At 40.3% G+C, this 14,825-nt stretch overlaps 1 protein-coding gene across 2 annotated transcripts in view; it reads left to right on the forward strand.

Annotated features, from left to right (window-relative positions):
* Positions 1 to 14,825, forward strand: part of RADIL (Rap associating with DIL domain) — a 1,364,147-nt gene that overhangs the window by 1,212,522 nt on the left and 136,800 nt on the right. For both annotated transcript variants that reach the window (XM_044089491.1, XM_044089492.1), the window contains exon 11: positions 8,379 to 8,566. In XM_044089491.1, the coding sequence (XP_043945426.1) occupies positions 8,379 to 8,566 (188 nt within the window). The remainder of the gene's footprint in view (positions 1 to 8,378; positions 8,567 to 14,825) is intronic.

Here is a 14,825-nt window from a genome sequence, read left to right on the forward strand (position 1 = left end):
TTGGTACATACACAGAGATAGCAAACCTGCTAGCGGATAGGTTTGGCAAAAATTTCAGTCCCTTATCCCCTCCTAACTTATCACAAACCTTCCCTCAAACATATCTGAAGAGCAGGTCCTCAAAGCCTTGTCCAAGGCAAAAAAACACAGCTATATGTGACCAGACAACATCCCAGGCTGTCTTCTAAACAGGCTAAGACATAAACTACCATCATAGGTTCATAGGTTGGTACTAGGCTATAGGCCTTAGGGCCTATACAAGCCTAGCCATAACAATTCCCTGGCTATTTCTTCCCACAGTATTTACTTCCCTGGACCCCTGTCTAGAAGGGCAACTGATGTGATCCCCGGGGTGAATTTCCTATCTCCCATCCAATCATCAAGGTTCCTTTTGAAGAGGGCCAAAGAAGCGCCCTGCTTGACATGTATGGGCAGTCTTTTACACAGTCTGGGGAGTCTCTGGGTCAGCAACAGTTGTTCCCCTCCACAAAGGTGGCCTAGCAACAGACCCAGGGAATTATAGACCCATAAGCCTGACCAGCCTCATCTGTAAGGTCATGGAGCGTATCATTATGGACCTCATAAATAAAGACATAGGTGGCCTCCAAACCCTGGATCATACCCAATTTGGCTTCAACAAGGGCAGATCCTGCCTGTTAAATCTGGTGGATTTCTTTGAAAATGTGACCAGGGCCATTGATGAAGGCAAGTCTGTGCACACAGCATACCTCGACTTGGCAAAGGCTTTTGACACAATCTCACATTCAGGCATTACCGATAAACTTAGCAAACTGAATGTAAACTCCTTCATTGTAAGATGAGTTGCCAACTGGCTCACAAACTGGACAAACACTATCAAAGTGGGTGACACCACATCAACCAGCAGACATGCTACCAGCGAGGCACCACAGAGTTCAGTGCTGGGCCCCCTACTGTTTGGTATATACTTCTCAGAAGTTCAGGTCAAAACTAAGGGGTTGTGGCTGACCAAGTTTGCAAATGACTGCAAACCAGGTGCAATCATTAAATCCCCTAATGATGTCAGTGTACTCCAGGAGGGTCTCACACAGACAAATGACTGGTGTATTAGTCATGGTCTCAAACTAAGTGCAAAGAAATGCATCATTATTTCCTTCGGCACAAACAACGTCCCCTTACACTATCAAATCAATAATAATACCCTAAATACACACAAAGTGGTAAGGGACCTGGGATCCCAAGTTGGCTACAACATTAACTTTGACCACTATGTGTCTACTGTAGTAAGGAAGGCTTTCTACATAGCACACTTGATTAGTAAAGACATTGCCTCAAGAGCAAAAGAGGTTATACACCCTCTATACTTGGCATTTATCCGGCATATAATTGAGCAAAATGCCCTGTTCGGCATGTATCATAAAAAACACCTGCAGCAATTGGAGAGACCTCAGCGGTTTCTAACAAAGAAGATCATGGGGCTCCAGAATGTGCCTTACACAGACTGACTAAAGTCTCTGTCACTATACTCCATATCATATAGGCTTCTTAGGGGAGACTTATGCCTGGCCTACAAAGCAATCCAAGACCCAAACCTAATGAACTTGTTGCGTATTCATAAATCAAATGGGACTCAGCTTACCTGTTCCAAGGACCTAAATATGGCCTGTGACTTAAATAGGACATGCTGGAGGGATAGATCTATCTCACAGTGACTGCTGCGTCTTTGGAACAGGCTACCGATTCATGTCAGACAGAGCACCTCTATGACACTGTTCAAGAGGAACCTGGACGAGTGGATGGGGCATCATAAAGTCTTAGATAGGAGAAGGTTAACAGCCACACTACACCTCAAGCAACACATAGCCCTTCTAAACCTACACCACCAACACCCACACATAGCAACACTAAACCCACATATGTGGGGGCCCTTAACAGTAACCTGCCCAAGCAACAAGGACCTCCGAAGCTGAAACGCAAACAAACACCAATCACAACCAAAGTGTCACATAGCTCACAACACCAGTGTGCCACCCAACAACAGCCCCTAAGGCAAGACAATGTGCCCAACACGTTAGTCATAGGTGACTCTATAGTCAGGCACACTGATGTCCCACTCACCAGGCTGAACAAGGAGAAAATTACGTTCAGCTGCCTGTCAGGTGCCAGGATCCACCACATAACGCATGCACTCAAGTCACTCCACAACAAGTACAAATATGACTTTGTCATTGTCCATGTTGGAGTGAATGACTTGAGACATACCTCCCTGGACAACATGAAAAGAGACATGGAAGAGCTCTCGGATCATGTGGCCCAGGCAGGTGAGACCCTAGCCCTGAGTAGCGTCCTGCCTTCACCCAGAATGATACCACAGTATAAGGACAAAATGATTGACTTCAACAATTGGCTAAGCTTCTGATGTCATTCAAAGGGGATCCAGTATTTGTCTGCCTGGGACGACATGATCGACAGACCACGATGCTTTGCCAGAGATGGTCTGCACCTGTCACCCCTGGGATTCAGGTTACTGGCTAAGGCTCTTGCCACCCCTATAGTGCCTTTTTTTGGCAAAGTTCAAATGACAAAACCACCACCGTAACAGTACAAGCATGCAAAATCTGAAGGTAATGCTATTCAATGCTAGAAGTCTAAACCTCAAAATGCACTCTCTCTCGAGGCACTCCTAAAAATGGAGAACATCGATATCTGTGCAGTAACTGAGACCTGGTTCAAGGCTCCAGAGAGCACCCCTGGAATAGCAGGCTACAACTCTTACCACACTTTTCAGCCACCAAACCAGGACCGAAACACTAAAGGTGGAGGAGTGTCCATATTCACCAAGGATATTCACAACACCAGGCTAGTTGCCCAACACAATGCATCTGAAATTCTCCAGGTGCAACTAACACTAGGTAAGACTGCAATCCAAATTGTAGCTTGCTATAGATCTCCCACCATGCCTCAAGCTTCTCACTACACCTTTCTAAACATAGTGGAAAATATTAAGAAACAACCAAACACCCTAATACTGGGCGATTTCAACTACCCTGCCATTAACTGGGAAAACGACTCGTGTACCAACACCTTTCCCCAACGGTTCTTGGAATTCATAAATTCCAATGCCCTGGATCAACTAATCCTTAGTCCCACCAGGGGCTCCAGTATCCTAGACCTGATCATTACCAACATGGGAAATCGATGGTCCACACCTATGGTCACCCCCTTGTTGGTCAGGTCTGACTACAAACTAATCACCCTTGACATTTACATCCCACCCCCACCCCCCAGTAAGGAAATCTCCATAAAAAACTTCTCCAAAGCCAACTTCATGCTACTCAAGTCAGAAGTCACACACTTCATGATACCCATGCAGACGGGAACTGAAAGTTTGACTGCTGAATCCTACACTAAGGCACTGTATGAGCACATACACTCGTGCATGAATAGTGCATCCCCAATAGAACCAAGACGCTCTCCTCCAAAAAAATGAAGCGAATCTGGTGGTCCCTCGCCATAAACAAACTTTACAACAAAAGGAAGAAACTGTTGCAGAAAAGAGGAAAATCCCAGGATGCAAAAAACTCCCCTACCAGCTTCAGTAAGAAGCTGAGATCCCTCATAAAATCTTCCAAAGCTAGTTACGAAAATAAAATTGCCAAAGATTCCAAAGACAACCACAAGGCATTCTATAGCTATGTCAAGAATCTAAATCACAATGCTCAGATCTGCTCTGAGCTACAACAGAATGGCAATAAATATACTTATCTCATGGATATTGCCAATATCCCGGCAGATTGATTCAGTGCAAACTTCATCCCCCTCTCACCCCCTAAAGGACCCATCTCAATACTGAAAGATTGCCAAATTCCGGTAAAAACAGCCACACAGGTAAAAAATGCACTCTCCAAAGCTAAGAATACAGCATCCATGAGACCAGATGACATCCAAGGCTGTGTACTACATGAACTACAAAATGAACTGGCACCTCACCTAAGTGTCATATTTAATCATAGCCTCACCTCAGGCTTTGTGCCCACTGAGTGGCGCACAGCTACAATTATTCCACTGCACAAGGGGGGATCCACCTTGGATCCCAGGAACTACTGCCCCATCAGTCTGACAAGCCTGATCTGGAAGGCCATGGAACGTATTATCATGGAACTTATAAACAAAGACATTGGCAACCTTCAAACATTGGACCCCATACAGTTTGGGTTCATGAAGGGCTGATCTTGTCTCCTGAACCTGATTGACTTCTTCAAATCAGTCTCCAGAACCGTAGACAAGGGTAAGGTGGTCCACACAGCCTATCTGGACCTTGCCAAGGCCTTCGACACCATCCCCCACTCTGTAATCATAGATAAACTTACTAAGCTGGGCATTAATCCCTACGTCACTCGATGGGTTGCCAACTGGCTTACTGACAGAACCCACATTGTAAAAGTAGCCAACTCCAAATCCAGCTCCAGACAAGTGATAAGTGGAGTACTTCAGGGTTCAGTCCTGGGACCGCTCTTGTTTGGCATCTACTTCTCTGAAGTACATGCCAACACTAAGGGACTCTGGCTAACAAAGTTCGCAGATGACTGCAAACTAGGAGCTATTATTGAATCCCCAAATTATGTGGATATTCTACAAAATGGCCTTACAGAAACAGATGCTTGGTGCTAGAGCCATAGGCTCAAGATAAATGCCAAGAAATGTATAGTCATCCCCTTTGGGAAAAAACATGTACACATGAATTACCACATAGGTTGCAGTACACTAAACACCGAGAGTGTGATAAGAGACTTAGGGACACAGGTGGACAGTGGTCTCACCTTCGATAACCACATTGCCACAACAGTCAGGAAATCCTTCTGTGTGGCACACCTCATCACTAAGGGCTTTTCATCCAGAAAAAAGAAGGTCATTGTCACACTGTACTCATCCCTCATTAGACCCCATTACAGAATACAACTCCCCATTTGGTATGTACCTCTCAAGACGTCTGCAACAACTGGAAAGGCTGCAGAAATACCTCACTAAAAGAATCACAGGCCTAAAGCAGATGCCCTATGCTGACTGTCTAAAAAAACCCCACCTATACTCTGTCGCATATCGTCTACTCAGAGGCAATCTCTGCTTAACATACAAGGCCATGTCAAACTCAGAGCTGTTGGACATGCTACACTTAAAGAAATCCCAATCCCTCAGAGCCACATGCTCCAGGGATCTAAACCTTGTCATTACAATGAACAAAGCATGCTGAAGGGATAGGTTCCTGACCCAGAGACTCCCCAGACTCTGGAATAGACTGCCCATACATGTCAATTAGAGTGCCTCTTTGGCCGTCTCCAAAAGGAGCCTTGATGATTGGATGGGAGATAAATTCACCCCGGGGATCACGTCAGTCACCCTGCTAGACAGTGGTCCAGGGAAGTAAATACTGTGGGAAGAAATAGCCAGGGAATTGTTATGGCTAGGCCTGTATAGGTCCTAGGGCCAATAGCCTAGTACCAACCTATGAACCTATTACCGGAGGTAGGACCCACAGCCCTCCTGGACATGGGCAGTCATCACTAAATGCAATCTTGGGTCTTGACTAGCATTTCTATGGTATTACATTGGGCTGAAACAACTAGGCTTAAAATTACCTCCAGGTCAATAGCCTAGTAATCTCCTATGACCGTATACAGAATATGTCCATTCCCCAGTGGTCTGCAATCGTGGAGTTGGTATATGTGGAATATGCCTGTTCCCCAGTGGTCTGCAATCTTGGAGTTGGTATATTCGGAATATGCCCATTCCCCAGTGGTCTGCAGTCTTGGAGTTGGTATATATGGAATATGTCCATTCCTCAGTGGTCTGCAATCCTGTAGATGGTACATATGGAATATGTTCCTTCCCCTCCTTCCCCAGTGGTCTACAATCTTGGAGTTGGTACATACAGAATATGTCCATTCCCCAGTGGTCTGCAATCCTGTAGATGGTACATATGGAATATGTTCCTTCCCCTCCTTCCCCAGTGGTCTACAATCTTGGAGTTGGTACATACAGAATATGTCCATTCCCCAGTGGTCTGCAGTCCTGTAGATGGTACATATGGAATATGTTCCTTCCCCTCCTTCCCCAGTGGTCTACAATCTTGGAGTTGGTACATACGGAATATGTCTGTTCCCCAGTGGTCTACAATCTTGGAGTTGGTATATACAGAATATGTCCATTCCCCAGTGGTCTGCAATCCTGGATCTGGTATATATAATCAGAGGTGTGGAGGGAGCAAGTGTGTTTGCTCTGCTGCAAAAATACTGATTGTTGTGTTTTTCAGATTGTTAGTGTGTGTGTGGTGTTTGTGAGATGTATGAATGTGTGTGTTGCTTTTCGGTGTGGATGAATGTTCAGTGGGTGTTTTTCAATCACTGAACTGGTGATCGTTGTTTTATTGGTTTGGTCTTATTTTAATTCCTTATGTGGGCCTGGAGTATCAGTATTATTGCATTGTTATTATTATCTTAGTTTTATTGCATTGTTATTATTATCTTAGTATTATTGCATTGTTATTATTATCTTAGTTTGATTGCATTGTTATTATTATCTTAGTATTATTGCATTGTTATTATTATCTTAGTTTTATTGCATTGTTATTATTATCTTAGTTTTATTGCATTGTTATTATTATCTTAGCTGGGCATAACAGTGGCATAGCTAGCTTATCTGGTGCCCTGTACAGCTTCTCTACCTGATGCTCCTTTCAACTCTCAGTTAAGGACCAAAAAGGAGTCTTCCCAAACATGAGAACCAAAAAAAGCTCTTCTGCTTTGAAACTGCAGCAAACTACTTGCTATAAATGTAACAAGCCGCTTGCAACAGTTAAAGTAACAGACATGAATCACTTCAGGCTGTACTTCAGCCGTGTCAGCACACACGGTATCAGCATTCCTTTCCGAATGCTAATACTGCACTATCACACCATCAGCATCTGCCAATAACTTCCCTTAACAAATTTTGTCCGGGGCAGCCACCCTGACAGACAGTGCACCTCCTTACTGACTGGACCATGGCAGACTGCTCCACAGACCCTCCCTTGGTAGGCCTCTGGGTCATAATTATTTAAATGTTTCTGTTCATTACAATGATCATGTTATCTATGTTGATAGTAGCACTTATGATGCAGCCAGTTATAACCCTTACTTTCCTCAAGCTGAATTAGCAGCTCAGCCTCTAGTCATGCCCTTCAGAGCAATGGCCATCTCATACAGTCCTTCAGTCACCATTGTATATGATCCATAACGCCCTTGGGCCTTCAGGACCTTTCTTCCTGTACCTCTTACTAAAATACTTTATTTTCCAGTGAATGCAATATTGTAATACCAGTAAGTGTCATTTGTGGGTATTCTTACAAGTGTTCTGGGTTCAAGACAAGGCATGAAGCTAGGGGAGCTTCTGTGATTGCTGCTCAAAAACATGGTAATATGTACTTTGTGCATTTCTTTTAGATCTGGCAGTATAATTCAAGTCTCGCTACACTGAATGACAATTTTGTTAAGAATTGCCACCAAAAATAACAGTATCATTGGGTGAAGGGGAAAGCTAGTCCTTCGTATCCATGCAGAAGGCTTCACTACCACCCCCCTCCCCTACAACCCCCTTACTTATTATGACATCCTGTAATGTCAAACAACCTCAGGGGAGGTTGCAAATGTCAAAGAAACCATCTGTGAGCATAGCATGACTTAACAGACTGTGCATTTACCATTTCCTTCTCTTCCCACATGTAAGCACCCTATGAAGAGCCATTACTAACTTGACTCTCTTTGATCACCCGGCCTACCCTGACCAGGAATCAGCATTTCTCAGGGTTTTCAGTATGTCATACAACATTTGATTGGTCAGAAAAAGGCATTTGTTCTTGAAACAACTTCACCAGTCAGGTTCGCAAACACTGTGCCTCTGAATTATAACTTTATTCCTGAAGACATTTTTTACTGTTATGTTACCTAATTGCATGCCACTATATTGTAAATTGTAGTACAGTAATAAATTCATGAATTGTCCTCAATTTCTAGAGAAAACAGGAGCCTTCAATGCACTATGCAGATATTTCAGGTAAGTAATATGTTCTTCTTTCTCCTTTACAGAGTAAAGCATAATTTAATATGGGGCCATTATTACTGTATGAGTAAGAGTTTATTGATTCCACAGAGCCAAATACTATGGGTCATTTTCATAAGCAACTCTCCTAACAGAGTTTCTGAAAGTATTTAAATCTGTGTATTCAACTAAGAAAGCCCTAAAATAAGATCCTTAGCTTTTGTGGTATTTCAGAACTAATTTTGTGGGTACTAAGTAGTGTGTTTTTACATTAGCACAGTGTTCACTGCTTTTCTGCTAAACTCAGACCATTTTTCCTTTCCTAGAGGAGATTCTGGAACATTTTGACAACCATCCTCCCATTGTGTTACCAACTGGAAATTTCAAGGTGGATTTGGAGGAAGATCCATTAAATGACAATGTCTACAGACACCTGTTGTACATAAGGCACTTCCTCTGGAGTCTGCGGAGCAAGATATCAACTAATGGTTACCAAAACAATGGTGAGCACCAGGTAAAGCATTTCCAGTCATTCAAAACAATGCAAAATGGTTAGCAAAGAATCTCAATAGATAATCTGAGGTTTAAATAATGAAAAGACATTCAATTCTATCGCATTACACTTTGAGAGCTACAAAAACATTAAAATGAAATAACCTTCTTTAAAACAAGCTCCAAAGGGTGGTCTGAGAGATTTCCTTTACCTACAAGCCCAAAAAAGAGGATTAAAAGTGAATAATCTAAGCATTTGAAATAAGCCGCAATGGATGCTTTGAGGTTTAGGCACAGAAAAGACTCCACATTGAAATGTTATGACTTACAATGCCAAGCCCTGAAACAGTGAAACAAATGGCTGAAAACACAGAAGAGCAAATGTAGAACAGCGCTCTTCTCCTTCAAAATTGATTTTTGCAAGGGACCAAGCTTTTCTCACCTCCCAAACTTATATATGCCAACTCCAAGATCACCATACCTTAGGAAGAAAGGGAATACTCTAAGAAATGGCAGTCTTGGACTTAGCATATGTAAATCAGGTTTTTCTGTCATTCAGTTTCCAAATTCACAGACTCAGCATTGTGAGTCCTGACATTTCAAATGGTTACCTACAGAAAGAGATTAAATTATGTTTCTTTATAAATTTAGGGCCAAAAGAGGGAATTAAAAGTGACAACATTCAAAATAACGCAGGAGATTTCATCCAAGAAGAGTTACCATGTTTAATAATCTGCAGAGACAAGCAGTGTAGCACTTATGTTTATTGATTATATACTTATTGGCATAATGAACGTGTCACAAAATTTCCATTTCACCCACAGCCTGGGAAGCAATAATGAATAAAAAATGCAGGCCATCATTCCCTCCAGTGATGCTGTGGAAGTTTGCACAGTAATGTCCAATGAGCAAGAGCCTAAGCTTTTTGACAGAAAGGAATGTAAATGGCAAAACTCTTCATCACAAACTGGTTTTATAGTGGTGTTATTCTATAGGTTCCAGATCTTAAACTGAATTTTATAAGTGGCAGTTAACACAGTAATTATTAAGTTTGCAATATTTTGTAAAAAGCCTACAATATATCTCAGCAACTACTCTTACAGAAAAGTACTTTCATCAGTATTTTATTCATACAACTGAGTGCTTTAATTTGAGATTAAGCAGTTTTGTTTGTGCTGTTTGGTTGTCAAGATATTTAGAAAAACATGAAATGTATGACTATATAAATTTATTTTTCCTTATATAAATAAATATATAAACAACAATTAATCTCCCTTTACCTGCACTAGACAGAGGTGAAAAAACAATACAATTGTGTTGGCCATTGTGTAAGCTTTAAGATGAAATATTTTAATATTTGTATGTAGCATGGTTTTAGAATTATTAATACAAATATGAACAAGCAATATTTGGCACCTTGAGGTGTCAGTAGGCTGTAACTGCAGAAACACCTGGAGGCGTCACTCGGTTGTAATGAGTTAAATAATGTAGAGGTTAATATGGCACATTTTAATGTTGCTTTTTTGTTGTTGTTTTTGTTTGTTTATTTATTTATTTATTTTTTGTGAATTGACCATTCTGTTGTGTAGCATTTTAACCACACCTGTTTGAGGACCTTACTGGCATAATCTGCTGTATGGAGAGAGGAAACTCTAAGACTATGTGATGGGTGTCTTTGGATCCAAAACTGTCTTATTTTTTGAAAAAAGAAAAAAAAAGTGTGGCTTATTGTGCCACATCAGAGCACTAGAGAATCATAGTGCAGATTGTCTTCAAACCACAGGGCCAGTGATGAAGAACTGAAGAGAGTGCTTATCAAAATGTTGTATTTGTCCTGAATAGTCGAGGGAGAGAGACAAAACTGTGGGTATGCCTGAGCTGTCAGCGATTTCACTTGCTTTAATCCTTATATGAGAAATGTTTCTCTAATTTGTTTTTTCTCCCTTGGGTTTATCCTACCAACGCCATCAGGTTGTTGCTGTTTGTGGGTACATTAGTAGTGATGAAATACCAACTTTTGTTGTTCCAAGATAAGTGTTATATACGCTGTCTTAAAATCTGAACTCCACAAATGGTGACTGCCTTCTAAGTAAAATCACCAAATTATTACAATCAGGAACTCTACATAAACTGTTTTTCAGTTAATATACTGCAATCTTGGTCTCCAAGTGGTCACATAGTATATAAAACAGAGTTTATATGTTGGCATGAAGGGTGACATGTGGCCACAATCACAACTCATTATTTAAATTAGCCTAATATAATTTTTCCTTTCTGAGTGTTAGAACTGGGCCTATACTTATTCACAAGAAGAAGCACTGTTTGTAAACACTGCAAAGTAACTTTCACATCAAGTATCTGATGTGTACCTGAGATAGGTAATGCTCATAATGTATCAAAATGAGCATCAAAGACAACATTTGTCTAGCTGAAGAGGTTTCTTATTTACAGTTTTTTCTTTTGTTTTTTTTTTTAACCTACTCTTCTACATTCTGATGCTGCTCTATTTTGTTTTCATGCATACATTTTAGCTTTTGTTTTTAGAATGCACTCATTTCAGATTCTTTTTCTGTGGATGTTCTTATACTCTGTGTGACCTCACCTGCTCCGTTTTCCAGTCACTAACTGGAGAATGCCTTAACCAAACCAATGAGTGGAATTCCTTCAGCTCTCTTTTCAGCCTAAATGACTTTTAAGGACCATCCTGTGTTTCATGTACCTGCAGCGCTGCAGTCTCATAGTGATACAGCTAATAATTCTCAGCATGTTTGCCTTTAAACATATAGTGGATATGAAACAATGAGACCTCCTTTTCTAGCTGTTACTTCAGGAACAAATATACAACAGTATCTCACAATGTACTTTATATTTCAGCTTCCCTTCTTATAGTCAATGTATCAGGGCAGCCATAAGCTGTGGAAATCTATACGTTCTACATGGTGTACTCCTTACCTCTATGCATGATATTGTGATCATTAACCCACTTGTCACATTCTGCAGCATCTAGGTTTGAGTCCTTTTTCTCTCAAACTTTTCTTTATAGGCTTCTGTTGTTTACCACACAAGGTCAAGATACATACATTTAAGAGTAAAAGTCAAATGTGAAAGGTTCTCTGCACACAAAGTTGTGTATTTCATTGGTCAGATCACAGTCAGCTGATGCATGTTGTCATTAAGTTTGTACATGGAGAACTAAAGACCCTTGATCTCCACATATAGCTATTTTGTATCTTATAAGAAAAACAGAATGAAATTAAACTTTGTTTGCCCCCTGCAACCATAGCCATTTGTACAGAATTATTTTGTCTCCAAGGTTGTCCTAGCAAGGAGAAAAAGTGAATACCTGATGTTTCACTAAAGTCCAACTATTTGTAATTTTTTTCCAAGATAGCATAACCTCAGAGATAGAATAATTAAGTAGTACAACATGATGGGAGGTAGAGGTGGGATTGCCTACCCATACCCCTGACTAATATTTGTTTGATACTATGCTATAATATTTTTCAAGAAGGACACCACTAGGCTAGAATCTTCACTGTGTAATACTTTAGACCTCTTGTGGTGTAGGTCCATAAGATATATGCAAGTAACCCATTAGGGACATCATGTGTTTCAGTGAGATGGCTTCTGAATGTCTGTGACTTTTTTTTTTCTTTAATTTTTTATGGGACAATCAGGTAAACCAAATCCTGCTAGCTGTTGAAATGCCATGTTTCACTCTTTTTCTGAGCCCACCAGTACATCACAAATGGATTATTTGGTTATACTTTGAAACACATAGCTTAAAAACAAGCCTGAGTTCCATAAGCATTAGGATAACTGCAAAATATCTCAACTGAAATCCAAACCAGAGGTAAAATGGTCACTCAGACAAGACATTTAGTAAAACCTCCAAGAAAGCCCGGTCAAGCTAGAGCCTTCACTGTGTAATACCCTAAAAATCCCATAATGGAAGTCCATGGATATATGCAAATGACCCCTTAAACATATACCAGTGTTTCAACTACATGGCTTCTGAATGCCTACAACTGTTTATTTTTAAGTCCTTATGGTGCAGTCAGGCATGTCCTTTCATCACCATGTGGTAGATAGTAGGGAGATCCTTCTTCATTTCATAATTAATTGCCAAAGGCATGTCTTCTAAAACCAAGTAAGTCATTGTTCTCATATATTCTGCCTTCGTCAGGCCTATTGTAGAATATAACACACCCTTCAGCATATATCTGCAAGGCACATTAAAAAAATCAAAAAACAGATTCCTTAACAGAAAGGATCTCTGGTCTCAAAAAAATTATCTGCAAGAAATGACTGCAGTCCTTGTCCCTATGTTTAATGTCATGCACACTCCTGAGGAGAGACTTGTACCTAGCTTATTGTGCCTTAGGAATCCAGTTTTTCTTGACCTCCTTTTCTTCAACAAATCAAATTGTGCATCCAGTACCAGAACCAAAGATCTCAACCTTTGTCAAAGAATACATAAAATGCTTTGGATGGATAGGTTCATCACCCATCACCTCCCCTTGCTCTGGAAAATGTCCCCCTGTATGTCAAGTAATATGATTCCCTGTCATCTTTCAAATATATGTTGCAGATCTAGATGGGTGCCCTTAAATTTGCCACTAGACTTGCAGGTGCTATCCTCCTTGCAAAAGGTGGTAGAACCTGAGGGTGGGTGTTGGCAACGTGTGCATGACCTCTGGTCAAACTTGTTTTGTATATCCTATGATCCTGCAACACATTCCAAACATGTCTTTGTTATTCCTATGATCCATTTAAGATCATTAGCATAGTTCCATACAGGGATTCCATTTGTAGGCACAGATGGCTCAAGTTGTCATTTTATTTGTTTACTTTTGCTTTTAAATTTGCTAAAAGCAAGTAAAGCATGTATTTTAGTCTTTGTGACTTTGTGGCAAATACATTTTTCAGTAGAGAAACTTTTCACCGCCTGAGATATAATTTTGTAGTTAAACAAGAACCTTGAAAGATTTTGTTTTCATAGTCTTACTCGCCACTTTCCTCACTACTTCATCTAAAGTCTATCTACTCTTCCTTTTCACACCATTGAAAGAAGCATGAAATGGGTAGGAATTTACATCATCTGCAAATTTCATATCAGTAAAACAAAATCCATTACCTGAAAATAGCATTTCTAGAATACCATGTAAAATACAGAGAGATGTAGATGAATTCATAACATACATGTCCATCCAGTGTGCTGATCAAAACCAAAATCATTTTCTAAGGAACAGGAAAGTATAATCCATATGTAGTGTAAACTGTGACTTTTCAAGTCATTTGCAAGGGTATAAAGGTGCACTGATTAGAGATTTGTTGTTTTCCGGCTCTCAGAATAAATCTGTAATTTCGTTTCCACTACTTGATCCATGTCAGACCATCATAAACATGGTGTTGAAAAGCCTTTCTATCTAGATATAACACAATATGATATATGTTAACATTATCACTAATACTAAATTATCTTGGAGAGGAATTATGAGTCTAGAACCCCATTATCTTTGACCTGATGTTTTACAGACTTTATCAGACACCAGCCCTTTGATGCAAGCCCATGAGCTGCTATAAAATTAAATCATGATTAGTCTAGTTTTTAATTTGACCACTATATTCAGAGATCCATGCCATATAACATCTATCTGTACATGATCATTATGGTTTTCAGGTATTTATTTATTTATGAAATGGATAAACTACTCAGTAGATCAGAAATAATATGCTTCTACTCTGTATACAGTCCTGCATTCACATGGCCACAATGTCACTGTCACTACTACATTCTCGGTGAACCCATTTATGAATTGTTTAATGATCTGTGGGTATGATCAAATATGACCTAACAACTATTCATGAATTCACTGGATTCCAAAAATGACTGTTAATCCTTCTGTCAGGTTATGAGTACATGTTTCTCAGCAGGTGTTGGTACATGAGACATTAAGTAAAGTAGTTTCTTGTTGCCGACAAACAGTCTGCATGCTCCTACACCATTAGGAGAAGCATCATACAGGGGATATACAATGAAGAGGCACATCACTAGAGTGTAGCAAAGTCTTTCACTTATGTGATTGTTTTCTGTTCTGTTTCCTCATCTTTAATACATACATAAACTACAAATGATGCAAATGGTGTAGCAAGGCTACCAAACTGAGCATGCTAAAACTCCCAAATATGCTTTCAGCTCAGTTATATATGTAGGAGGTGAAGGTTGCACAAGGGCTATTTTTTGTTAACCAGATAAGCCTAGAGCTGGATGCAGCAGT

The sequence above is a fragment of the Protopterus annectens genome, chromosome 12.part0 (genome assembly GCF_019279795.1).
Source record: "Protopterus annectens isolate FY-2018-M chromosome 12.part0, PAN1.0, whole genome shotgun sequence".
Lineage (NCBI taxonomy): Eukaryota > Metazoa > Chordata > Ceratodontiformes > Protopteridae > Protopterus > Protopterus annectens.